The sequence below is a fragment of the Muntiacus reevesi genome, chromosome 2 (assembly GCF_963930625.1).
Source record: "Muntiacus reevesi chromosome 2, mMunRee1.1, whole genome shotgun sequence".
NCBI classification, from domain to species: domain Eukaryota; kingdom Metazoa; phylum Chordata; class Mammalia; order Artiodactyla; family Cervidae; genus Muntiacus; species Muntiacus reevesi.
The window spans coordinates 111,891,659-111,919,583 of NC_089250.1; the positions used below are offsets into that span (position 1 = coordinate 111,891,659).

A 27,925-nucleotide genomic window follows, 5' to 3' on the forward strand; every position below is an offset into this window, starting at 1 on the left:
CACGAAGGCAGTCACTTGCTTCTAATGCAGAAACACAGGGTCAAATACACAGCCTTCAGAAAATGGATAATAGAAAATATCAATGATCACAAAATCAACATTGTAAGAAAGCGTTTTTACCAGTCCCCCGAGGATGAAGAAGACCATGAAGAGACGCCCGAGCGTGGTTTTTGCATAAACATCCCCGTAACCAACAGTGGACATGGTCACCATGAGCAGATAGACACATTCCCAGTAGGTAAGAGCCTGGTTGTTTTGGAAATTTTCCCATGGGTCCCCTGAATTCTCCACCTAAATCAAGGAGACAGGGGAGAGAGAGGAAAAACATTATAGGTGTAATAAACCAGAAACACCAAAGCTCCAGCATCTAGGCTATTTTTGGATGTTTTGCACCTTCAACCACAGGAGTTTGCTGCCCCAAGTGGAGCTCTTTAAGTTGGGCTCACAGCCTCTGAGCAGGTAGTGGAAGAAGTAAAGTGAAAGCCACACCCCACATGCCCACCAGGCTGATGGGGGCAGAGAAGAGAAGGAACTGAGGTATGTATCCAGAGTCCATTTTCTTCTCACTGTTAAAGATCTGAGGTCAGCAGAATTTTAGGGCACTGCCTCTGGCCATGTGTTACAGCATTCTTTTCCAGGAAAGAGCCAGAGAGCCCTGCCCTGGTCTAGAGTTTGTTCAGTCCCAAAGAAATCCTGGACCCTCCCACAGAGAGCCTCCCCCTTTCATCCTTTTGACCAAGGAGATGCCTGGGGGACCCTGCTCGTTCAGATTATGCACCCAAACCCTGAACAGCATCTCTCAGAGTCTGACTAGGCTCTCCCTGCTTTGCAGAAGATCAGGGACCGCTCTGCCCTGCAAACTGCAGTAGCCTCCCTCGGGAGCACAAAATGTGAGCTCAGGAGAGCTATTCCGAACTGTACACTCTGTAGACAAAGGACCAGCAAGCTTAGTCTGTGCAGGGCCAGACGGTCAATATTTTCGGCTTTGCGGCCCATGGGGTTTCTGCTTTCTGTGGGGACAACTCATCTCTGCAGGTTTAGCAGGAAATCTCTCAGAGGCAATGGGTGTGGAAAGCTTCTGCTCCTGACTTCTTTTTGTTCAGTCACTCAGTCATGTCTGACTCTCTGCGACCCCATGGACTGCAGCACGCCAGGTTTCCCTGTCCTTTAACATGTCCTGGAGCTTGCTCAAACTCATGTCCATTGACAGGAGTTTGGTGGTGATAAGTTTGGATCAGTGATGCCATCCAATCATCTCATCCTCTGTTGTCCCCTTCTCCTCCTGCCTTCAATCCTTCCCAGCATTTGGGTCCTTTCTAATGAATCAGCTCTTTGCATCAGGTGGCCAAAGTACTGGAGCTTCAGCCTCAGCATCAGTCCTTCCAATGAATATTCAGGACTGATTTCCTTTAGGATTGACTGGTTTGATCTCCAAGGGACTCTCAAGAGTCTTCTCAAACAGCATGGCTCAAAAGCATCAATTTTTTGGCATTCAGCCTTCTTTATGGTCCAACTTTCACATCCATACATGACTACTGGAAAAACCATAGCTTTGACTGTATGGACCTTTGTCGGCAAAGTAATGTCTTTGCTTTTTAATATGCTGTCTCAGTTGGTCACAGTTTTTCTTCCAAGGAGCAAGCATCTTTTAATTTCATGGCTGCAGTCACCATCTGCAGTGATTTGGGAGCCCAAGAAAATAAAGTCTGTCACTGTTTCCATCATTTCCCCATCTATTTGCAGGAAGTGATGAGACCAGATACCATGATCTTCGTTTTTTGAATGTTGAATTTTAAGCCAGCTTTTTCACTCTCCTCTTTCACCTTCATTTGCAGTCGCCCATCTCTGCCTTAGACTCACAAAACACTTCCTGTCCTCCCATCACCTATGATCTGCCAACAAATGTGAGGCAGGTAGGAGAGATATTGTAGAGGAGAGGGGCCCAACCCTACCATACACCCGAAGGTCAATGCCTGTGACCTGCCAGAATGGTCCCTGTGGATGGCCAGCCCCAAGCCTCCCTCCAGATCGCCAGACTGCCTCTGCAGAAAGTGTCCAAGGCCTGGCCTCTTTCACACATCAGTGCTTGTCCTCAATGTGCCCTTTCTTGTGGAGGTTTCCTGGTGAAGAAGAATGTACTGGGTTGGCCCAAAAGTTCATTCGGGTCTTTCCATAAAATGTTATGAAATGAACTTTTTGTCTAATCCAGTACTTCACACAACAGTAAGGTGAGGTCACTGCTGATTGAAAACAACCAACTAGCCCTCCATATCTGTGATTTTTGACACTTGGCAGAGTTAGAGTGATTATCTAAGGGTGATTTCATCCAAGAATCTCATCAGTATAAAAGGGTGGGTAGGGTGGGGAACCATCAGATCCAGTAACTGAGTGATAGCTCAGAAGTTTTCCTTTGAAAGCCAATCACAAAAATCCCAATGGTAAACAGGCAACAATGCTTCCTTCCATCCCTTAAGCAGACTGAAGCTCAGCAAGGGAAGGACAACTTTACTCAAAACTTCTGTTAGATGATGCTCCTTCCAGGTGTAACAGTTTGTGTTTGTATGAAGTACACATCTCAAAATAGCTATACTCTCTAAAAGTATAGAGAAAAAAAGCTATACTCCCAGGCAGAAATCTGCCCTTGGAATGTGAGTACAGCTTGACTTCACAATATAAGGCTTTCGGTGAGTTGTTAATTTAAAAGAACTAACATTTTTGAGATGCAAAATAACTTGACAGGTAATCAAGCAAAAGAATCAAAGAGGCCTTTTTGTAAGGGGGAGTGAGTGAAAATCACTCATTCATGTCCAACTCTTTGTGACCCCATGGACTATATAGTCCATGGAATTCTCCAGGCCAGAATACTGGAGTGGGAAGCCATTCCCTTCTCCAGGGGATCTTCCCAACCCAGGGATTGAACCCAAGTTTCCCGCATTGCAGGCGGATTCTTTACCAGCTGAACCACCAAGGAAGCCCTTGTAAGCAGAAAGCAAAGAGAAATTGAGGAATCTGTTATTTGCTACTTACTAAGAGATGTGTGGTTCAGCTGGTAAAGAATCCACCTGCAATGCAAGAGACCAGGGTTCGATCCCTGGGTTGGGAAGATCCCTTGGAGAAGGGAACAGCTACCCACTCCAGTATTCTGGACTGAAGAATTCCACGGACTGTATGGCTCATGGGGTCGCAAAGAGTCGGACACAACTAAGGAACTTTCACTTCACTTCAAGAGATGGGGATCAGACTTCCAATCTGGTCGCCAGCCTTTTCCAGTGATTGCTTAGGAAGCACTGCCATCTTGTGGTTTACTGAGGTTATTGCAGACAGAATAAAAAAAAAAAAATTTACAGAAGCCCCTGCCCCAGCCATACAGGTGAGCTGAAAAACACAGGATTAGAGTGTGAACATGGCTCACCATTTGGAACTAGTTTGGGGTAAACGGGTTGGAAACCTAGACAACTTGTGCGGTTGTTTTTCCTTTTTCTGCATTCTCCAGCTGGGCTGAAGTTTGTCTCCCAGGTAATAAAAGGACTCTGAGAGGGTCTTCTTCCAGAAAAGCCAGAACTGAAGCATCCTCAAGGATACTTACCAAATGGATGAACCCGGCTGCTGTGAGCCACGTGCTGATAAAAATGGAGAGCAGATTCACCAGCTTGATGGAATTACTGTGCAAAAGAGACAAAAAAGCAAGATGCCCAAGTTACAGAAGACCCTGCTGGGAGTGGGTTCCAGAGCAACAGTGCCCCTTTAGGGAGGAGGCAGCCCACCCCCAAGCCCCCAGTGTTCCTCCGTCATAAGGGAAGGATCTGAAAGGCAGCAAATGTAGTTCAGGCTGGAGCCTGTAGGAAGATGACATCTGAGTTGCTGAAAGTGGTCCCTAAATTAACCCCTCTGGTTGTTTAAAAATTTTTTTTATTACTTTTTACTTTGAACATTTTCATATCTACAGAAATAGTGAAAGATGAGTATAATAAACACTGGGATGCCCTTCACCTAACATTTTGCCACATTGGCTTTATCTGCATATTTTCTCTCCCTTTCTCTTTTTTTTCTGGATGAAGCCATTTACAAGCATGTTGTAGACATCACAACACAACCTTACAAACTCTTCAGCACTCAACACCTAAGAAGGACACAATGTAAAACAATCATAGTACAATTGTCCTGCCTAAGGAAATTAACACAGATTCAGTAATGTCATCTAATATTCACTCCCAAGCTAGATTTCTGCAGTTGCTCTGAAATTAGGCTTACTTATGCTCTCATGTTTTCACCCTAAGGAAGTAATAGAGATAATAATGTGCTGCATTTGATTATTATGTGGCTTTAATCTAGGAGTCAGGAAACTTCTAATAAAGGGACAGATAGATAGTAAATATCCAGGCTTTGCTGGGACATAAAGTCTCTGTTGCAACTACACACAGGAGACTTGTAAAGGAATTAGTTGTGGCTGTGTTCCAATAAAACTTTATTTACAAAGACAGGCAGTGGGCTGATTGGCCCAGAGGCTGTGTATTTGCCATTCTCTGCTTTATTCTCCTTTAATCCGTATATAACACACACCGCCTCCCTCTCTCCCAACACACACACACACACACACACCCTTTTTATTCCATTTTTCTGTGATTATTTTATTTTCTATGCACCCAGGCCTGCTGTTATCCAGAAAGTCCCATATTCTGGATTTGTCTGACTGTTGCCCCCTGACTAGATCCTGTTTCAATACATCTGTTGGGAATACCTGCCTGGGATGGCATCATATCAGGAAATTGCAACTGTTACACCAGGTTCAGTCACTCGTATCCGTGGGAGCCCCAGGTGGCGCCACTGAAAGGCACCAGGTTCCCTTGGTAATCAACATGCCAGCTGGGGAGTGGGACTTTGGGGCCATAGGAACATCCTATTCCCCAGCAATCTTACACGTAAAAATTTCGCCATCCACTGGTGTTCTTTAAGAAGATCAATTGGAACTCACTAGATATTTAGCTCCCTGAGAGTAGGGGCCTAGTCGGCCAGAAGCCTGGGAGTGCGTCCCCTGGCGCACAGTAGGGCCTCTAAGAATTTGCACAGAGTGAGCTGGTCTCCTCTCTGCATTCTTCCTATCTGCCTTCACCCCATTTACTTCCACTGAGTGTACAGCCCCTCAGCCACTGTTGTCAGGAGGTCGTTCCCCTGTCCACAGGCTCTCAGGGACTAAAACACTATGTCTACACTGCCTCCTTCCACACCCGCTCAAGTTTCAGATTCTCCTACCACTATTCTTTCTACATAAACTCTTGCAACTTCTATCAAAGCCAAAAATATCTGCCAAGTCTTTGCTTATGCTATGACTCAGCTTGAAAGCCATCCCCACCTACTGAAGATTTCCCTTTCTCCAAAGCTTGGTATAGCCTGTACCTCCTCCTTAAAGTAACTCCACCCACTGGCAATTAAAAGTGACCTGTGGCTTTTTTTATCTCCAGCTAATCATTGGACACCAATTCTACTCGCTTAAGCCATCATTTTTACATTTCTAGTTGACTCTCTCGTGTTCCCAACTGCATCATGCAGAAAAGAACCCTATTTTCTATCTTTTTCAGTCTTCTCAGAGGGGTGTAACACTGCCCACAGGCTGGTTCAGCCCATCAGACTTAACAGATTGATCTTTGACCCCTTCCACCTCTTTCTCAAGGGAAAACGAATGACTGAAATTGAGAGTTTAAGCTCATCCTTGTAAGAATGGCGAGCCCAGTTCTCCCACAGGATTTACCACGTGCACTGCCATTTTAAGTACTTCATGTGTATTAATTCATCTAATCTGTATAAAGACTATGAGTTGGTCTCAGGGTTTAGAAACTGACCCAAGTTCACAAAAGTAGGCAGCAGAGTTGGGATTTGAACCCAGGCAGTGTGGCCCCAAAGACCGCCCTTTTGTCTACTACGCTGTACAAGAGCCACAGCCTGGGGCCCAGCAGAAAGTCCTCCTTGTTGTGAAAGCAAAGCTGTGACTCCCCCACACTCTTGCACAGGGTATGAAAAGGGTCAGAGGGCACTGCTCCAGAGAGGAGAGAGGTTACCACCATACCCACTGCCCAACCAGTTTCTCAAGGGGAGGCCAGAATGAAGGAAAAGCCTCCTCTGAGGTCCATCAACACTGGAGAGTGGGAGACTCACGAGGAACAGGCAGTCAGGAGCAAAGAAAGATCTCAGGGACGCCTGTGCTGCTCAGAAGAGAAGTAAGTGCCGAGGTGACTCACTCACATAGTCCTGGATGCTGGAACAAAGCAGCGTCCCAACAATAACCGTGCAGAGCCCTCTTGAGATATTAAAACTATGGGAGTCTCCGGGCCTCATGGCGCTTTGGAAAATGACCTAGTATGGTGATTACTAATCTCTTAGTGATTGTCACAGTGATACTAATAGCGCTTAAGGGAGCTCTCTGTTGTGTAGAGAACATTTAATCATTGTTGCTGAAAGAGTCTCTATTAAGCACTGAAATCTGATTATTTTTATGGCATCTGCATTATTTCAGATCCCCAGTATTAGGATTTGCTTTTCAAATTAAACTCTATGACCAGGCAATCATCTAAAAGCTCTATGCAAGAGATACAAGATTAACTCTTGGTGCACTCTCTCCATATTCTAACATTTGAACCTCACCAGGCTGCAAAGAGCTCCCTGGAAGGAGGAAAAGGGTTGCAGGGCAGGTCTGTGGGCTCTGCGTGGACACTGGAGATAAAGACTTGAGGGCCAAGTCCAGAAGTCTGGACTGAACCCTAAGGTCCTAATGATGAGAGTGATTGGAACAATTCAGATTCTAGCATTCTCGTGATAAGGGATAAAAAGTGTGATCTTTGCATGATAGCCTAACTTCACTGCCGTGTTTTCTATTATTGTTTCTGGGACCCTGGCCCATGAGTTCTCACTAGCCACGAAAGGATACAATGAATCATCCATGGGCAGACACAGAGACAGTCCTGTTTTTACAGATCAGAGACCTTTCTCAGGACTCTGTAGATACTGGGGGAGAAAGAGAGAGAGAGAGAGATGGTGTGTGTGTCTCTGTAGATACTGGAAGAATGAATGCCCATCTCTTTCCAAGATTATCTCTAAAGACACAGAACCATGGGCTTATCTTTGCTCAGTGAATTTACCAGGACATGGTTTGGCTGACACTGAAAACGTCATCCTCCTTCTAGAAAGAAATACAAATTCCTCCCAGTTCTGGTTGATTAGTATCTTTCTCTTTGCTTCTGGCTGAGAATACAGATAGGTACCAATATTCTTATTTTGTTTCATTGTTACCTTTGCCAGACAGATGTGCAGCCCCCTCAAAGTCATCTGCACTGTATCCCGTGGGAACGAAGGGCCTGAGCTCCTAAGACACAGGGTGAAGCCAATTCAAGTTCTGTCAATTCAACGACTTAAATATCATTCAATCTCTCTCCCTTTTCTAAGGCCAGTCCCTAGTGCCAATGCCTGGACAACTGCCCCCCTGACATCTAAACATCGATAGCCAAGATGTTTCAAACCCACTTTCCATACAATTTCCATGTGGAATTCATGACATCTGAGAGCCTTCATGATGTGGCCTCTGCCTGCAAGTCTCTGTATTGAATACTCTTTTAAAGGACTTTAAACTTGGAGCCATTTCTGAGGTCATTTAGATAGTACAATGGTTTCAGTTTCCAAAATTTAAAAAAAAAAAAACAAGAAAAGTGTGTTGTTTAGGTAAACGATGGTAAATATTGTACATAGCATGGAATGCTACGTGGGAAATAAGTGACATGGTAGAATAGTTGTTGTGGTTGTTCAGTCACTAAGTCGTGTCCGACTCTTTGAGAGGCTATGGACTGTAGCCTGCCAGGCTCCCCGTCCGTGGGGTTTCCCGGGCAAGAATGCTAGAGTAGGTTACCATGCCCTCCTCCAGGGGATCTTCCTGACCCAGGGATTGAACACACGTCTCCTGCATTGGCAGGCAGCTTCTTTACCACTGAGTCATCAAGGAAGTTCCCGTAAGGGGCTCTCCCCTCTAACTTACGTTTTTTTTGCAGCTGCTATGATTGGAAATCAGCTGCACCCTCCCTCCCTCCCTCTCACACGCCCAGTCTCCAGCCTCACCAAGATGACACCTGGCTGTCTATAAGGCTTACTGAAGACACCCTTTTTGCCTTGAAAAGATCCTTGACTGCCCCTCATTCAGTCTGAGCCTTGCTTAACTATTCTCCTCTAAGCCTCCCAAGGTCTGCATCCCAGTACCAACCATAGTCTGGCTCTCCCTCCCTCAGGGGCTCTCAGAAAGCAGAACTCAATCCTGGCACCCTCTCACTGTTGCACAGATGGGTGCTCGATTCAGGCTTGAGCTGACCCACTCACATGGTTGTGACCACAAGCCAAAGAAACTGGGACAATTCCAAGTGTAAGGCTGAGATGGAAACCATCCTCCAATGACAAGGAGGAGTTTAATTCTGTGGGCAGCAGGATGCCGGGAAAATGGGGCTTAGGATGGCAGACTCCGTGGTAGCCCGCCACCACATGACTCTTCCAACATAGAAAGTCACCTCTTACCCTCACTCATTGCTTCAGTTATTCCCCTCCTCTGCACTGGGAGAAGGAACTGCCTTAACTGTAGAGTTCTCAGGAGGACTGTTTCCCCAAGGGATGCCAGTGCTATTTTCAACATCTAAAGGAAAGTTTTGCCCCCCCATGCCAAGAAGTGGGAAATTGGTGGACCTCTTGGCAAAAGCCCAGAAAAAGGTATTTTACACAGATGACTTATCATTCTCCTAAGTCCAGAAAGGATTCACATGGAGTACAAGGAAGGTGAGAACACAGTTCTTTCCGTGTTATTCCTCGAAGTGATGGCACCTTCTTAAAATGCTGGGGTCCAAGGATTAAAAGACTCCTGAACAAGTAGACATGAAACAGGGAGACAGAGGCACTATACCATGTTAGACAGTGTGGATAGCGCCACATAACACCATCCCCATGAGTGTCTCTTAAATACAGCCCCTGTGATCGGCACTGAGTCCTCACCAAGTCTATCTTTAAAAACCCAGTGCAGCAAATATGATATAGGCAAACCTTAGGGATGGCTAGTTTTGTCAATCATTTTAATTTCAAGAGTAATATGGGTCCAGTGCACACAAGAGTCATAAGATGGTAGAAATGAAGGTTACTGTCACTCAGAAGAAATATGAAGAATGACAATATTCATCCTATATTAATAACAGTACACACAGTGGAGCACCAGCAAATTCTGACCCCAGGATTATGAAGGCAAGGGTGTTGGAACACACTTGGAATCCCACAGCATTCGATGCTCATTTTCTTTTTAACTTAACTAACAGAAAGTGAGTTGATTCTCCCATTCACACAGACGGATAGTTAGCAAGGGGAAATCAGTCTGGAATTAAAACAAACAAAAATAAACGAAAAACAGTAAGACCCTAAGAGGAAAGCCAATAGCCTGTCACACTTGTTGGATGTGACATATTCCGGAAGTTGAGTCCCAGCCTCAGTTACTGGGAAAACAATGCTAAGTCCAAGTCCCCCCCGCCCCCGCCACCGCCCCCCCCCCTCCACGTGCAGGTGTATTAATTATAAATCTCAAACTCGGAGGTGTCCTGTTTTTCATCATTTATCAAACACGCTAAGGCCAACCGAAGAGGAAATGGAACATTAGCAGTGAGTTTCTCAAAGTGTAATTTCCTATGAGGGAAATTTATGACCTGTACTTACTCTCCATTAAAAGACGTCCAACCTCTTTTATTAGTTTATTCATCAAGGCAGCCCTGGTTTCAGGCCAGCTCTGAGAACCTGCAGGTCATCAGGAAAACGGTCTCTGGGGAATTTTTTTCTCCTGGTCCAGCAGTGTTTTCCAGATCATAACACAGTTAACAGAAGTAGTCACGGCGCCTTCGGCAGGAGGTTTTTAGGTATTCCCCAGAAGGCAATTCACAGAGCAAGCCCCAGGGGCTACACGGGCTATAAAGTGAACATCTAGAATGTACTTTGAAATGAAATGATTTTCTGTTTGCCGTATGAGGTTTGTGATTGCCTCTCAAAGAGCATTGCTTCCACTGCTTTTACGGCCAGGTTCAATTTCTTATTTAGTGATGCAATAAAGGGGTGATTTAAAACCTGTGAGCAAGGACTTCCCAATCAATGAGCAGACCTATCCCTCACTCACTGTGCTCCCCTCTCCACGATGCTGTGGCTGGTGCCCAAGCAACCCCACATGGTGCCCCAAACTGTCTCTACTTCCCCACATACACGGCCCTTCCTCTCTCTTCACCACAGAGTCCCCTGCCCTGCAGAAGATCCAACTCTAGGCTCTCCCTGAATTTCTGTGTTGGAGCATTTTCTCTGTGCACGAAAGAACACTAATTTTATCATAATGAAGGCAAACACACCTGATATTTACAACTTCGCACTGGGGACCAGAAGGAGGGGGGAAAAATGTAGAAAGAACATCTTACCTTGTTTTCAGGATATTCAGAAACTGCAAAATTTCTGAAAACTGGATCAGTCTGAGAGCTCTTAAAAATCTCAAACCTGGAAAGAGAAATGAAATTAGAGACGTGTTATTTTCAATGTGTAGTTTTAATGCCTGCGCTCTGCTGCTGGATTTGAAGCTGCCAAGGTTGAGGGGATAGGAAACTCCTGCAGAAGACTGAACCAGCCGGTACCTTGGATGTGGTCCTTCATCCTGATCCTTGACTGGTTCAATCTCAGCTGGTAAACTGACATTCTCATTAAAGGGAGCCTGTGTGGAGCCACCGCAGAGGAAGTTCCGGTGGGGAGAGCCCAGTTCACTGAGCTCTCTCGTGTCCATCTCCGATTTAAAGCGCTACGTCTAAGTTACACGGTTGTTTGAGAGGATTCTGTCTCTGAAAAGTACTGGGAATAGCTCAGCATAACCCTTGTGCTAAGAGCAGATTAGGGACAAATCGGATAACCTCACCTCTTTGGTGAATTTTTTTTTCAATTTTTATCTTCAGTCCTGATAAAATGAAGAGTAGAGCCCATGGTGTTATCTGTTTCCTACAAAGTTCTATATTTTTCTCCCAATCAAAAAGAAAAAAATCAAATCACTAAGATCTCACACCCCATAACTTCAGGATTCAAAACTTCTATAATTCCATTTTATTGAATGTCAAGATAAACGCTTCTTCTTCAGAAATCAGCAAACTTTCTTGAATGGAGAAGAGGAGGCAGTGTTTCTACATGGCAAGAGACAGAGGGAAACGGGGAAGGAACACCCAAGTGAGGATTCAAGGAAATACAAATTCTTGTTGGGTTTTAACAGCCATGAGTAAAATGTATTTCTCTTGAGATCAAATTAGTGAGTAAAAGCAATCTGAGTGGCACAGGACTTGGAAGCTTGGCAGTCTTGTAAGAGTACTGTTTACAAAATACTGATTATCACAGCTCTGGGACACTTTCAACGTCACACCTGCTCTCAAGGGGATGTTCTTGTGCATATTTTCTGAAAGCATTTTATTAACCTGCCCCATGTGTCATGCTAGGAGCTGAGCGCACAGTGGGCTGAGCTGAGCACACAGTGGGCTAAGCTGTAAATGGTCAGCTCAGAGCCAGTGGGTGAGACTTTATTTGGCGCCTTATCGGAGGCAGCAAAGGGGGAAGGTGTGCAGAGCAGTGGGAAGAGACAGTGGTGATTCTCTTACGACCCCAGGGTGAATCAAGGAAAGAAGACAGATCGGAGGTGTTCTCCTAAACGGCTCCACACTGGGCCCAGAGAGATGACTCTTCGTTCAAGCATAAAGTGAAAGAAAAAACTAACATAAAGCACACAGACAGAAGGATGAAAGGATGTGGCTCAAAAGGAAAATTTCTCATCTAAAAGGATTTAACTTCATGGACAGAAGATTTTTCAGAAAACATCTGCCTTCTGTTCTGAATGATATTCATCTTACTTTTATTAAACAAGAAAGTGCAGAGATGAGAAGGGGGATGGATGAAATAAAAGGCCCCAGAGCCCAAAACACAGTCCTCACTGAGCTGATGAAAGGTAGACTTTACACTGCTGAAAACTGGATGCAGAGGACAAAATGCAGGGGCGTCTCCAAGGCAGAGAACATAAGGAAAGGGAAGAAAGAAGATGAAACTTAAGAAAACAGAAACGAAGTGGAGATTACAGAGATCCAACCTATGAATAATACGTGTTCCAATGGGAAGTGCAGACAACACGCAGATCATCAGTAACGGCCAGGACATCACAGGAGTGAAAGGCAAAATGAATGACTGGCTCTGTTAAGACTGATACAAGAAATTGCCTATTCTTATCCTTCAAATGTTAAGCATTGAAGTAAATGAAAATATAAACAGTCAAAGTGTTGAGGGTGGGGGAGAGGGTTACAATTAACGCAACTAAGATTTCATTATGTATCAGTAAGTATTAAATGACAATTGAGCAAAACTCAGAATTTTAAAACAAAGAGAGTCTGACCCAAGATTTTTATACCCTGTCAAGTAGTTGTTCAACAGTAATAAAGGCAACAAAAAATACTTTCAAATATCCAAGTTCTCAGAAAATGTATTGTTTGTACAAAGTATTTGCAAAGATGTTCCTGCTGCTGCTGCTGCTACTGCTAAGTCGCTTCAGTCATGTCCAACTCTATGTGACCCCATAGACGGCAGCCCACCAGGCTCCCCCGTCCCTGGGATTCTCCAGGCAAGAACAGTGGAGTGGGTCGCCATTTCCTTCTCCAATAAAGATGTTCCTAAGTCTTATTAAATCATAATGAGCAGAGGGGCAGACTGAAAAGTGAGTTTTTTAAATAAACTTTCCCGCTAGTTCTAAGTACCCAGCCCAACCTGGATGGCTGATCTGACTCCAGTATCACTGTCGCATACCACTGGGAGATAAAATAACACATTCAGAAGCTGGACATAGGCAAGGACTGGCAGTTAGCACTGAAACCGGTCAGGATATAAGGATGTTTCAGTAATGTACTAGCCACTGGTAATTTCATCCTGAAAAATTGTGTGTGTATGAGTGAATTTTCATTTATGGAAACAAAAATAGAATACAAATGACCCACACTTTGGACGGCATGTCTTTCTTTTTATTGTGAAGCAATGCCTTTTGTACCCTATGTTATTTGTTGGTCGCTTGTCACATTGTAAAGCAACTCAGAAAAATATGTATGTGAAGAAAAGGTAAGGAAAAAAAGAATGCAGCAGTCACTAGATCCTATCCTCTCACTGGCTATAAACTGGGGAACCAGGTTTGAGCAGTTTCCCAAGGAGAGCAAGCAAGAAGACACTCTAAGATTAATAATGTACGAAAAAGGAAAACAAGTTGGTTCTCAGGAGGAGAGGTGAGCCCAGGATGGAGACCCAGACAAAGGTCTCCCTGTCAAAGGGACCTGGGGTGATGCAGGAGCAACATTCTCACATACTAAACAACTGTGGGCTTTGTTTACTTGACCACCTTGTGCTGGTCACTATCCCAGCACAAGACTTCACTAATGCAAGTGAGAAACAATATTCTACACAGGTTAAAAAAAAAAAAAACAACCAGTGTTGGGGCTTCCCTGGTGGTCCAGTGGTTAAGAATCTGCCTTGCAAAGCAAGGGATGCAGGTTCAATCCCTGGTCTGGGAACTAAGATCCCACATGCTGCAGAGCAACTAAGCCCATGTGCCATAACTAACCCCTGAGGCAGCCAAGATGAATAAATAAAATAAATAAATATTAAAAAAAAATAAGTATAGATACTCTCCTCAGATTAAGCTAGACACTCTGGAGAAATGCATGGTCTGAAGTGTTGATCTTTCAGGCCACACATCACAACAGCTCCCTAACTGCTTTCCCCACTGGACACTTTGTGGTCGGTCCTCAGCAGAGCAGCCAGAGAGCCTGTCACCAGGTAAAATGGGTCACGTCGCCCCTCTGCTCAAAATCTTCCAATGTGCCCATTCCACAGAGAGTAGAAGTCAAAGTCCTTCAACGACCTAAAGCAAGGCCAGTCCTCATTCCTTCCAGACCTGCTGACCTCCTCCTCCCTCTTATGCTATTAATATCAATACTTGACCTCTCATCTGAATGTCTTCCTCAGTGAACCTGCCCCAGGGCCTTTGCACACACTCTTCCCTCTGCCTGGAAAGTTGTTCCCCAAATGGCCACATGTTGCACTTGCTCACCTCCTTCAGGTGTTTGATCAGCACTAACTTTCTCAGTGAGACCTTCCCTGGCTACTCTGTCTAAAAGCATAACTCCCCATTCAACCCTACCCACCCCCCAAAAACTCTTCATTCCACTTGCCTGTTTTACTTCTCCCCAGCATGAAGCACAAGCATCTTACTTATTTATATAATTTATTTTCTGTCACCTTATCCATAGCACCACCTCTAGGAGGAGAGGGACTGATGTTTATTTTGTTCATGGTTGTATCCCATGTACCTAAAATAGTGCCTGGCATAAGGTGGATACTAGGCAAACACTTGCTTGAATTGAACTGAATGAATCAGACTTCTGAGAAAGAATTAGACAGCAGAGAGCTAAAGATTAGCTACTCTGCTTGTGGAACTCTGAGATAACACATTGTCTACTAGAGGGAAAAGCCATGACCTCTGAAGGTTCACTTGACAGAGGCCAGGGAAATAAGGAGCCTAACCAGGAAAGAGCCTTGACCCACGGTCATGCTGCTGAACCCAGAGAAGTCCTGAAAGAGAATGGACAGCAACCTCACATTTCCACAAGGAGGCCAAGAAAAGGAAACAGTGGAAAGGGCAATGCCTAAGCAACAAATATTCATCTCCTTTGCTTTATAACATTATATTCATATAATTTAGTCTATATAAGTTAAAATTTCTCTGAAATAAAATTATATTTTTAGGAGATAGAAGACAGCCTTAACAGAGTTGTGAAGAAAATGAAACGTTAATTAAGCCCTCCAAAAGTCTAGATTGTTTCACAGCCAGTTCCTTTAAACTATCCAAATACAGTAAACTTCTCTACATACTCTCTATTATATACTTGAGTAGTAAAAATGGACTTTTCTTTTTCTGTACTCTATATTGGTTAGAAAAGTGGCATTACCTAGACATAGATACCCCACATATTAAAAGAAAAAAATGGCAAGCTCATCACACTAATGACTAACCACAAGAATCCTACATAAAATCTGAGACTGTATTAAATAAATAACAAGCATGGGCAGTAGTGGCTGCTGTGGGGCGCAGCCCAGATCCTTTTTCCAGGGATCTTTATTCATCACCGGCTCCTGGAGAGTGACCTTGCCCACAGTCACACCCGTCACCAGGGGTGGCCCCCACGGCTGGTGGATGTGGGGACAAAGGTCTGCCACCTCGCCTGGATCTGGAACAATGCTGAAGGGCTCTCCAGCTGCGGGACTGCAGGGGGTGGACGAGGCCTCTGGTGCAGCTGCCCTGCAGCCGAGCCCTCCACCCCGTCCCAGCTCCTGTCTCCTCTCCCATGATGGCACTGAAGCCTGCCCTGGGGACATGGTCCAGAAGACTAAGGACTCTGCAGAAGCATGCTGAGCACATTGGAAATACTAAACAAACAGTAATTTCATCACATGAAGCTATGGAATTGTGAAACAGTGTATTATTGTTCACAATTTCAAAGAAAAGCAAAGAAGACAAAATAGAAAGCCGATGAAGATTCACACACACACACACACACACACACACAGAGTACATAGCATTCCTGTTACTTTCAGTTATTAGCAAAATGATGATGCTAACAATGAAGTAAATCTATCATGATTGATTGTATGTTATTTTTAATTACTTCTACATGCCTAACCCTTTAGCTGTATCTTATTTAATTCATACAACAGAAGAAAACAGCTAAGAATAAACAGACAAGAGAGTGTGTCCAGTACACAGTGTGTAAGCAACACAGCCAGATTTCATTCCACATTTGTGTAATGCCATAAAGCCCAAGCTTGTAACCACTGCCCTGGAACAGACGTTGGCCAATCGATTTCAGTTCTAAATATCAGCATTCAAGTAAGCACTTACAGCACTTGTGATCCTCCTGCCAAACTCTTCTAACAATCTACATTTCCTTCAGAGGGGAAATGCTCTTTGCCTACAACCCCACCAGAGTCAGTATTTTGATAAAGAAAAGATGAGAGGAAGGAAATGAAGAGAAGGGAGGAAAAGAATGAAAGTAGGAGTCTCAATTTGACAGGCACCAGCCCCAAATAGAGGGGCTTCCCAGGTGGCACAGGGGTAAACAATCCACCTGCCAATGCGGGAGACATGAGAAGGTGTGGGTTTAATCCCTGGGCTGGGAGGATCCCCTGGAGTAGGAAATGGCAACCCATTCCAGTATTCTTGCCCAGGAAATCCCATGAACAGAGGAGTCTGGGTGGGCTACAGTCCATGGGGTCACAGAGTTAGACGTGACTGAGTGACTTGAGCGCACACACATGTAACCCCAAACAGAGCTTATCACTGTTTCATTTTGTTTATCTAAGTTAACAAATGAAATTAACTGTGTTCTCATATAATCATTTGTCATTTTACTTTCTTTTTTAAAGTGGTTTATAGCAGTCTCTGCCACATTATCTGTGTATTCATCTTATTACTATATTTGAGCTGTCATGAGAATGTATATTCTCTCCCACAGTTCACCATTCTTTTAATTTTGCTCAAGGTTTTTTTTTTTCCCCCCTAAGTCTAAAATTTATTTAAGGTGTTTTTTTCCCCTGAATTCCAAAGTTTGCTATATGGTCAAATGTATCAGACTTCCAATATTGTTTCTTTGATATTCAAAAATTTCCATTTCCACCATAAAAACAGACTTTTTAAAATGAATGCACATTTTCCCTCGGTACTTTCAGGGTGCTGGTTCTGAACCTTGGCTGCATATTTAAATCACCTGGGAAGCTTTAAGAATTATTGATACCCAGGTCTCACTTCCTCCTCCTTGATTTTGACTTGATAGGTCTGAGGTACAGCCAGGCAGAGGGAATTTTAAAGCTCTGAGATGATCCAAATGAGCCATCATGGTTGAGAAGCATTTCAAACTTTTTCTATAAATGGGTGGATAGTAAATATTTTAGGTTCTATCACAACTACCCACTCTGCTGTAAATGACATGTAAATGAATGCATGTGACTATATTCCAGTAAAATTCTATTCAAATAAATAAGCCATGGAGCCTAGCTTGCCATGCCAGCTTTAGAGACCAGCTATTTAAATTCCACGTGCACATGAATCATCTAGGGTTTGTTAGCATTCACACCCTATTCCTTGAGTCTGAAGTGGGGCCTGATGCTCTGCAATTCTAACCAGCTTTACAACGTCACCGAGGCTTTTGGTCCAATATCACACTGGTAACAAGACTGCACGTCAGTGCTTCCCAGACTTTGTTGCCATTACAATCACCTGGAAATTGTGGAACAACACTGGTGTCTGCCTCCCACCCTCAGATATTCTGATTTAATCGGCCTGGGTGACAACCTGGGTGTAGACAATTTTTATAACTCCCTAGATGATTCTAATGTGCAGTCAAGTGTGCAAACCACCCATTTAGGGTATCTTTTCTTCTTTTGACCTTTAACTTGCAAATCCATCTTGATGTATTTATTTATTTTGGTTAATAATGTGCCAAAGGGACCAAGTTTTATTTTTTCCCCAAATAGTTGGCAAGTTTCCTTTTCCCTTAGTAACCACTTGAATATTCTAAAACCAGTAATACATCCATGAAGCACTCTGCCTCTTCACTTTTAAAGAACATACTAACTATAAACTAGAAGAAATCAGTAGCACAGTAAGAGATTACTTAATAAAATAATGCATTCAGCTCAAGATCTTAGGAAAAAAAGTAGTCTTTAAAACACTAGAATAAAAGATGATTTCTACTTTAGTGTTTATACTTGAATAATCAGAGAACTAAAAAAGATTAAAAGTGATAAAAATTTTCAAATCAGTTTCTGGGGGTAAAAAATAACAATAATAAAACAAAATAAAAACTAATAAAGCAACAGATAGAAAAGAAAATCATGCACAATTATGGACTAATAATAAAACTTGAAATCTTCAGTGAAAGGGACGACTTTTCAAAAAATGTAAACTTTGTAAGTTCATACACACAAAAAATAAAACCATTACAGGATAATAATTGAAATATAAATTGAAATTTTTTACAGATAGCTTCCCCTCAGAGACTTTGCTCCCATATAATTTATTAAATTTTTAAAAACATGTACATTTTATTGAAGTTCTAAGCTATTCCATAATATACAAAAAGATGCAAAACTATGAAGATTGTTATAAGATAATCATAAACCTGGTACCCAAAACTGCCTCTCAAAGCACAAAAGTAAAATAGTCTCCCTAAGATTAGTGATACTAAAGTTCTACATAAAATACCAATTATATATAATTCATCCCTGAATTAAAATAATAACCTAGAGCATTGCGGTTAAACTTAATAAATTGGATAGAATAATTTGTCTCTGCCTCCTCTCAAAACCTCATTAAAATAATACTAATAATAGCATAATACTGAATGGGGAAAAATAACAATATCCTACATGGGCAAAAAGAAAGGGAGAAAAACTATAGCACATAAGAGAAAATCGCAAAACACTAGTAGATGAAAAGTGGATATTCTGTTGGAAATTAACTTGACAGAGCTCAGAAACCTAACTTAACATTTGTATAACATATATAGTAAGAAACATATATGTCTATACTAATAAAAAATATCAGAACTGTCTTTGGCCAATAAATTTGATAAGGGATTTCACAAAGAGAGATTGTTGGGGTCATAGAGAAGGAGAAAGCAACTGTTCAAAAGATAAGATGAGGGGACTGACACGGGGAAGAGGGAGGCTGGGGCACTCACTGATGGGCCGGGGTACCAAACAAGAGCAGCCAGGACAAAGCAGTGAGTGTGAGCGTTTCAGTCATCAAAGCAATGTTGCATGAAAACTGGTAACTCTGAGAAGAAAGCAATTGTCTCCACAGCTGCAAGACCAGTTACCAGGACGAAACACACTTCCACACATCCCGTCACTCTTCAGACTAGGCACATTAGGCAAAGACAACACTTGAATAGAGGCTAACAGAAAAATCCCAAATCTAAAAGAGAGCACAAAACTAAGAATCACCAAGTATTTGAGGAAAGTCAAGCTTTCTTTGGAGAAAGGTACACAGTCTAGCAAATTTCTACTTAATGCTACATTAACAGATCAACGATTTTAGAAAAAGCCTGATTGAAAAATATAGAGTTTTGAGAAAATATGTCAACTCAGAAAAAGAAACTAAAAATTTAAACATTAAAACTTTAAAATGCCAACTACTAGAAGAAAGGACACAGTTGCATAAAAACTAGACTGTGAAGCAGAGGTCTCTTCATACAGAGGGGGAAGGGGATGAGAAGTACAAAAGGGAAGTTCAGAGACACGGAAGACAGGTGTAGAATTTTCAACATTCATGTAATTCAGTTTCCAAAAGGGGAAAATAAAGGCAATAGAAAGCAGGAAAAACTTCCTGGAGGTCAAATGGTTATGACTCAGTGTTTTCACAGCTGGGGAACTGGGTTCAATCCCTGGTCAGGGAATTAAGATCCCACAAGTCATGAGGTACAGCCAAAAAGAAAAAGGAAAGCAGGAAAACTTTCAAACATTGAAATAAAGTTTCCCAGATCAAAATGATGCCCTGCATCTTCAGTCTGGAAAGGTCTGTTAAGTGTACAGCAGGTTAAATTTCAAAGGACCTAAACAGAGGCATATTACAGAGACATTTCAGAACCAATGCAAAGATATATACTCCCAAAGCAATGAGACTCAAATTATTGTCAGAATTCTCCTGGCTGTACTGGATGCAAGAAAACAAAGGAAAGATACCGTCACAATTTTCAGGAGAAATTATTCTGAACTAAAAAAGATCGGTAAAGAATCTGCCTGCAATGCAGGAAACCTGGGTTTGATCCCTGGGTCGGGAAGATCCCTTGGAAGAGGAAATGGCAACCCGCTCCAGTATTCTTGCTTGGGAAATCCCATGCACAGAGGAGTTTGGTGGGCTACAGTCCAAGGGGCCGCAAGAGTCTGACATGACTTAGCGACTAAACCACCAACAGGTGAGGAGGGCTAGCACAGGAAGCAGGTCCCGAAGGAGCAGCAGAATCTGGAAGAGAAACCGCTGAGTGACGCTGAATGTTCCTCCGGAAGCTTTCTTTTTTGGACTTCCCTCATGGCTCAGACAGTAAAGAATCTTCCTGCAATGCAAGGGAACCAGGTTTGATCCCTGGGTTGGGAAGATGCCCTGGAGAAGGGAATGGCAACCCACTCCAGCATCCTTGCCTGGAGAATTCCATGGACAAAAAAGCCTGGTGGTCACAAAGAGTCAGACACGACTAAGGTGACTTAGCATGCACAAAAAAAAGATATGCCTAACCAGCTGAAAGAAAAATAAATCCCAAAGAAAACTGAGATACAGGAAGCAATATGGGAAAAGAGTAAAAGTAATTTGTTTATGTGTTGACTGAACATTAGAAAAACTAATAAATAATAATAATGATCTAAAAGTAAAATCTCTAGATGATACCATGTGGAAGATGGAGGAATGGGGGAGAGTGAGCAGTGAAGGTAAGAAAGTTGTACTAAGGTTCTTGTCTTGCTTCAGGAGAAAGTACTATTAATTATATATATTAACAGAAAAATTTAAGTACGTGTATCAAAAGCTTCAGAATTCCAAATCTCAATGGGAAAAAAAGAACAAAAGAATTTTATCAAGCTAATTAAAGGAAAACAATTGTGAAAAAAGAAAAGAGTACATTAATTAATATTAATAAAATACTATTGCATCAGCAAAAACAACCTAATTATATTTGTAACCACAACAAAATTGAGTAAGTTAAAATTCATCTGCTAATTGACAGACACTCAGATAATATAAAAAAGCAATAATACATTCCACATGAGATTCACTGAAAACAAGAAAAGCTGGAAATGAAAGGCTGAAAAATATGTACCAGAAATTCTGACCAAAAAAAAAAAAAAAATAGAGAGAGAGAGAGATGGAGGGAGGGGGGCGGGCAAACAAACCAATAATGATACCATATAAATTGGCAGCTGCTATGAAAACATAGAAAAGAAATAGTAATACTTCATATTGATATGAAGGAACAATTCACCAAGAATACATAACAGTGAAACCAAGCCTACACAACTAAGACTATATCTTTGAGGTTCATATACAACAAAATCTGGTAAGAATGCATCAAACAAAAAACTGACAATGTCACATCACAGTGGGGAGACTCTAATGTTCACTTTTCAGAAATTAGCCAAACATAACCATAAAAAATATTCAAATAACCTTTAATTCCTTTGGATATATTTGTATATCTCTATCTGAATGGATGGATAGATAGACACATGCGTATATTATACCCAGTAAATCAAGAATACAATGTTCAATAGCAACCTTTGAATGGTCATGAAACTGACTATTGCATTAGGCCACAAAGAAATTTTACCAAATTCCAAAGTACTGAAATCATATAGGCCACATTTACCACAAAGCCCTAGGATAAGAAAAATCACAAAAGGAGAGGTAGAAGAGATTATATAGAGAAAAATTTAATACATGATAAAGAAGTCATCACAACTCACGGGGAGAAAAGCATTATGTAATAATAATGAAACAGCTGGTTAACAATGAGATTAAATAGTCACCTCACCCCACAATTGAAATCACATTGAGATTAAAATTAAACATAAATAAAGCCATAGGAAAACTAAAGAAAATAAAATTACATACTTATTAGCCCTCTAAAGAAAGGAAAAATTTCTAGACTCAGATGTGAAAGGAATCATAAAAATGTTTAAATGTCACCACAAAAATATCAAAATTCTACGTGTCAATAAAAGAAATGAAAAAGACAATCTACTAGAAAAACAAATCAAATATGACATAATAAGGATAAATTCTTTGTAATGTCAAAAACATGTACCACATCAGTAGTCCATAAATTGGCGAAAAGTCATAAACAGACTAATCATGAAATAGGAAATATAACTAATAAGCAACATTAGAAATTACTACACTTGCTTGAAATAAAAGACATGCCAATTAAAAACATAGTGACTTTTGTTTATTCTACTTAACTAGCAATATGTTTGAATTTCACCTACTAGAGATCCCTCTACAAGGAGATAGTCTTATAATTTGATGGTGGAATTGTAAGTTGATATAGCATTTTCATATAATATCAATACAGCATTTTCAGGGGCTTCCCTGGTGGCTCAGTTGGTAAAGAATCAGCCTGCTATGCAGGAGATCACCTGCAATGCCAGAAACCTGGGTTCGATCCCTGGGTTGGGAAGATCCCGTGGAAAAGAAAATGGCAACCCACTCCAGTATTCTTGCCTGGGAAATCCCAGGGATAGAGAAGCCTGGTGGGCTATAGTCCATGGGGTTGCAGAGTCAGACACAACTTGGGGACTAAACCAGAAATAGCATTTTCAGAAAGTAATTCCACAATATAAATCAAACTAATTCCATTTCTAGGAAAGAAGCCTAAGAAAATATAAAAAAAATAATGGAAAGATGCTACAGAAACAAAGATGTTCATTGCAAAATTATTCATTAAATAAGAAAAACAAAAAGCAGCTTGCTATCTAAAAATAAGTCTTCTTAAATATAGTCCCTCTTTTTTAATGGGATATTATGGTCAAAAAATAAGGTAGCAACACAGACTATGCTTATGATACAATGTTAAAGAAGTAGATACAGAAAGTATAATGGTGGTCACCAAGGGCTGAGGAGTGTGGGGAAAGAGTAGCTGTTTAATGTGTCAAATTTGCAAGATGAAAATATTCTGGAATCAGTGAAAATATTCACAACAATTCAAATATGCTTAACACTACTGAACTGAGCATTAAGATATGGTTAACATGGAAAAGTTTATGTTATGCATTTTTATCATAATAAAAATATAGCAAATTGGAAACATTTAAAAAATATAAACTGCAAGTTCTCTCTGATAAAACTATGAAAACTGTAGGCATATGAAAAAATAAAAACTAGAAAGTGCATAAAATGAGGACAGAGTTAAGACACCAAGGTAGGATCGAGTTTTTAAAATTATCTATAATTATACAAAATTCCTATTTTTATGCATAATTTTTTGTTGCTGTTGTTATAAAGTTAATGGCAAGTCAAGACTGAAGACAGGTCTTCTGATTCTAAGCCCTATGTCCTTCGCAAAAATTCAGGAACCCAAGGCCAGTGGCTCCAGGCAGGGAGGGCAACTGGCTACTGCTGGTTCTTCTGAGCGTCACACTTGGCACCCGGGACCTGACCAAACAAGTGAGGTCATCCTGAGGTCCAGTGCCATGCAATTCTAGTGCTGCTTGACCAGAAAAGTTAAGGGATTTAGGACTTCTTTCTCAGATGGACGGAGAACTGTTACACTGACAGAGACTGAGGAACACACAGGTAGATGATGAATCATTCACCAGGCAGGGTCCCCACCATCCGAGGACAGAAAGGTCTCGAGCAATTTCTGCAAGCAAGGTTGCACTGCAGTACAAGACTGCGAAAACACAAAAGCAAACATACCCCAGCCTCGGGTGGAAAGTCGGCCAGGGTTTTCCAATTTGCTGTTTTCCATTCCCTTTAACTCCTTAATCTTTAAATCCAAAAAGCTGAAAGGTTCAAATAAACCTCTGTCATTTCCAATCCCTCCGCCCCAAATCCCAAAGAGCAATTATTTTTGTGGTGTCTGACAAGGTCAAAGTCATCTGGCCTTGAAGCTTGAGAGCTTACACTGAGGATGAGAATCATCAGGGTAAGGGGGGACAGACCCAAGCCCAGGGAGACTTCTCCAGGGTGGTCCCTGCACCCTGCTCCCATCCTTGGGTACCACCTCCCATCCCCCAGCTCCATCACTGCCCGGACCAAGTTCTCTCCCCGCCAACACAGAGAGAATCAGAGCCTCTTTTTCCTAGCTGGAGGAAGAGGACTGTCTTTCTTGTTCTCAAAGCCCGCTGGGATTTTGTTTCTCCAGTCCGAATTGGTGTTTTATAAACAGGGCTTGCTTGTCTGACCTTTTCAAAACTTTTCCCTTGATAATTGCTCAGGCTGTTCTGTACCCTAACTTATCCCAGTCCTGCTTTCTTTCTGACAGATACTAAACAGCAGTTAATACTCAAACTGGGATTCTCGCCTATTCATTCCTTTGTTCATTCCTTCATGACATACATGTGCAGTGAGTACCTCTCTGCACCAGTCACTCGCTGTCTTAGACTCTGAAAGCACAGAGATGAAGTTGCACTTTGAGAATCTTCTATTTGAATACGGGAACCAGAAAGGAAACATTTAAAATAAACAAACAAACAAAAAAGTCTTGTTAATCCACCTCTTAAACATATATGTTAAAAACTCAACTTTTCCCTTTCCAACGCCAGAACCATGGCCCAAGCCACTGTTACCTCTAATTTGACCAGCAGCTTCCAAGCTGGTCTTCACTTTTATTCCCTCAGCCCACGACTCCCCATCATCCATTTCCTAGAAGCAGCCAACATGCTCTTTGTAGACATCAATCAGGTCACATCACTCCTAGCTAAAAGCCCTCAGGTGGCTTCCGTCTCTCTGAAAATAAAGTTCAAATTCCTCACCCTGCTCTGACAGTTTTCCATGATCTAGTCTGTGTGCAAGTCATCTCTACTCTCCCCATCCCCACACCCTCCACAGTGCAACTCCGCTCCAGAATATCTCCCAGTTTATACTCAGCTCAGGGCTTTCCCTTCCATTCCCTTCTGGAAGGTTCTTCCCCTAGATCACTGCAAGACTGGCCCAACTGACACTGCCTCAGAGAGGCCTCTCCTAGCCACCCAACCTGGACTCCACCTCTCACTATCCTGTTCTTTTCTACAGTATTTGTCACAATCTACAGTGATCATATTTGCTTGTTTATTTGCCTGTCTTCCTCTAGAGAATGTCAGCTTCACTGCAGAAGCACTTCATACACCTGTTCACCACCATGTCCGTCATCTTCCTGAACAGCGATGCCAGGCACACAGTCAGCACTCACTGCTGAAAATCAATGAATTTGTGAGAACCCCTTTCAAGGGTAAAGAAAGGAGACTAAATACTAAGTTAAAGTTGTGGCTTCACTCCCGCAACTCTTTCTCAGGAAATGCTCTGTTTTCTCTTAGCTTAATAATCCCATCATTTGCACTCCTCTCTCTAGCCGCTTTAATATTGGCCCCTGGCAATGCTGGCTGTTATAAAGCACAAAGTAGCTCTTTCTTGACATGAAGAGGGAGGCAACAGAACAATTTGGTCAGCAGATCTAGGTTCACAGACATGGGGGCGTGAATATTTAGATTCCAAATGAAGTTCACGCAGATGTTACAGCTCACAGAGGTCTTTTATGCCAGTTCTAATGAAAACGATTGACTGGGACTCACCTATCCCTTGCTTGCTAATTGGAATTTTGCTCTACATAGTTATATAATGCAGAGACAGTTCGAGCTGGGCCTTTTCACATCAGAATCTTAAGCTGGGTTTCAAAGGGACTATACTTCATTTTAAAGAAGCTGCTTGTAACACTAACCTTTCTGGAAATAAAAGATACCTCTTCCTACCACTGGAATTTTTAGATCCAGAAATGCAAAGTTAAGCCATTTATTTCAAACCCCCATACATTATAGTTGTTCGAATAAAACCAAATCCCTACTGGAAAGCAGTTGAGACAAGAAAATCTGCCAGAGGATATTTCTTATGATCTCTGCTGGGTGAGAATACTAAAATACCATCCAAGACAGGCAAGAAAACATTACCATGGCCCGATTTGAAAACAGAAGAAAGCAAATCAAAATAGCATTGTTGTCCCTGAAAAAAACAAAAAATACTGTCGACAGCTTCAAATGTTTCTCTTTAAAAATGCTGACTCACACTGGAAATTATTACCACTTAATAAATGAAAAAGGAAGCTGTTTCTGTCATTTGCTAAGCTTTCTCCAACATTTCTAAAGTATATTTTTTAATAGCTCAAAAACCTTTAGGAGCTCTAGAGACCAGCTATATTCATCTAAGAAGGAAGGACCAGGTTTCTTGGCCAGCACGTCTGTGCTCATGGGGTATGCTAAGCACAGAGGAGTGGAGAAGTCTATCGCCCGTCCACTAGTCCACAGAGAGGGCTCTTCTTTCCTGGGCAGCCTCTCAGAACACAGGCTGCTTTTGAGGGGATTCTTACCCCAAGAGGTGCAAACTCTGCAGCAGGACACCACTGACTGCCCGAAGCTCTGTGGTTCCTCCTTCTCAGCAGCGCTGGGCCCAGACCTCACCCGGAAGCCGTTTTGGAACAAATCTCCCAGGGACTTTTTGCGGCGCCTGGTAGGTCTATAGACCTCTGTTTTGGAGCTGCTGGGCGGGTAATGGTAGACCAGAATCTTACTGGAGATCATGGTGGAGGCAGAGAGCTGGGCTCCAGGCTCCCTTTAATCACTTCTTGCACAAGCTGATGCTGTAGACGTGTGTTTCTCTGATCTGTGCTACAGACGGGTCCTCAAGTCCAGCCCAGTATGGCTCACCAGCATCTATGTCCTCCCTTACCCACCCGCCAAACTGCAAGAATCTCAAGGCATCAACGACATGAAGCACGTCAGAAAGGCAGTCAGGAGGGGAGGAGGGCACATGTTGATCCACGATGTCCTACAAGCTGATCCATCAGCTTCATTCTGTAAATTACCACATAAGCTCCTTTGGACATGGTTTAGGAAGGAGGAAAGGCTGTAATTCCTCAAATCAGGGGGTACAGAAAAGACTGTAGGAGTTTGGCGCCACTGGGTCTTTTTTTTTAATTTTAATGACTCTGTCTAATGATGGAGAGCTTGAAGGAAGGGCTTCTTTATAGGATGTGATACTCAACTAGAGAGAAAAACCAATGGCCTCCTCCTCTCATCCCACCTCCCACTACCAATATAAACCCAAATACTCAAATCCTCTGCTAATCCTATGCATAGGACTGAGGCAGAGAAGAAACACTGGGCTTGTAGAGGCAGACAGGAGGAGACACTCTTGTTACATCCACCCCCAGCCCCCTTGCTCCCCTCTCTGTCTTGTACTCTTCAGCATCTTTCCTCGTGACCGGGGGTGGGCCCCTCTATCCCCCAGGGCACTGAGTGTGAACAAACACAAAGGAGGGACAGAAGGAAAATATGAAAAACATGAACAAAGAAATATCTAGATTCTGTATGTTGTTAGTCAAGGCTCCCCATAATCTGATCTCTACCTATTTTTCCAGACTTCACACTGCCTGCTAGCAAAACTAATGTTATTAGATAGAAATTTCAAAGAGAACAACTTGTTTCTTCCTCAGTGTAGATTAGTGCATTCACCCAATCAGGATGTCTCAAGGATGTATTACATGCCAAGCATTGTGATAGGTACTAAGTATTAGCTTCCAACAGGAATAATACAAGTCCAGCCTTGATGGTGCTTATCATCTACTAAGAGAAAGAAACAATATAAAGGTTCTATCACAATTTTAAGAACTTAGTACTTTGAGTAAACTGCTGCAAAGGAAAGGCATTAAGTAGCTAGCTATGTGAGTATGTGTGTGGTGGTAGGTATATGTGTAGCTGGCTGTGTATGTGTGTGGAATATATTATGATGTGCATATCAGAAGGGGGTTCATATTAATTCTGAATCCTAATGGTTGAGTAGCAAGCAGATGGATAGGTGAGAAGAAATAAAGGTTGTGGTGAGGGGAATTTTTTTCAGCTTGTGTCAAAAGCAAAACAAATATACTAAAGAGTGAAGAAAATGATCTGTTCCTGATTTGAAAGAAATTCAATGAGTGGAAAATGAAACAACTGATGCGAAATGAGTTTTTTAACACCCAGAGTCCTCTAAAAATGAGAGACATAACTAAAGATCCTACAGACATTAAGAAGATAATGAAGGGCTATAATGAACACT

At 42.1% G+C, this 27,925-nt stretch overlaps 1 protein-coding gene across 8 annotated transcripts in view; it reads right to left on the bottom strand.

Annotated features, from left to right (window-relative positions):
* KCNMA1 (potassium calcium-activated channel subfamily M alpha 1) overlaps positions 1–27,925 on the bottom strand; it is a 748,269-nt gene that overhangs the window by 243,654 nt on the left and 476,690 nt on the right. For all 8 annotated transcript variants that reach the window (XM_065922697.1, XM_065922687.1, XM_065922690.1 and 5 more), the window contains 3 exons: positions 10,458–10,533; positions 3,587–3,662; positions 121–291 (listed from right to left, as the gene is read on the bottom strand). In XM_065922697.1, coding sequence (XP_065778769.1) covers positions 121–291; positions 3,587–3,662; positions 10,458–10,533 — 323 coding nt within the window. The remainder of the gene's footprint in view (positions 1–120; positions 292–3,586; positions 3,663–10,457; positions 10,534–27,925) is intronic.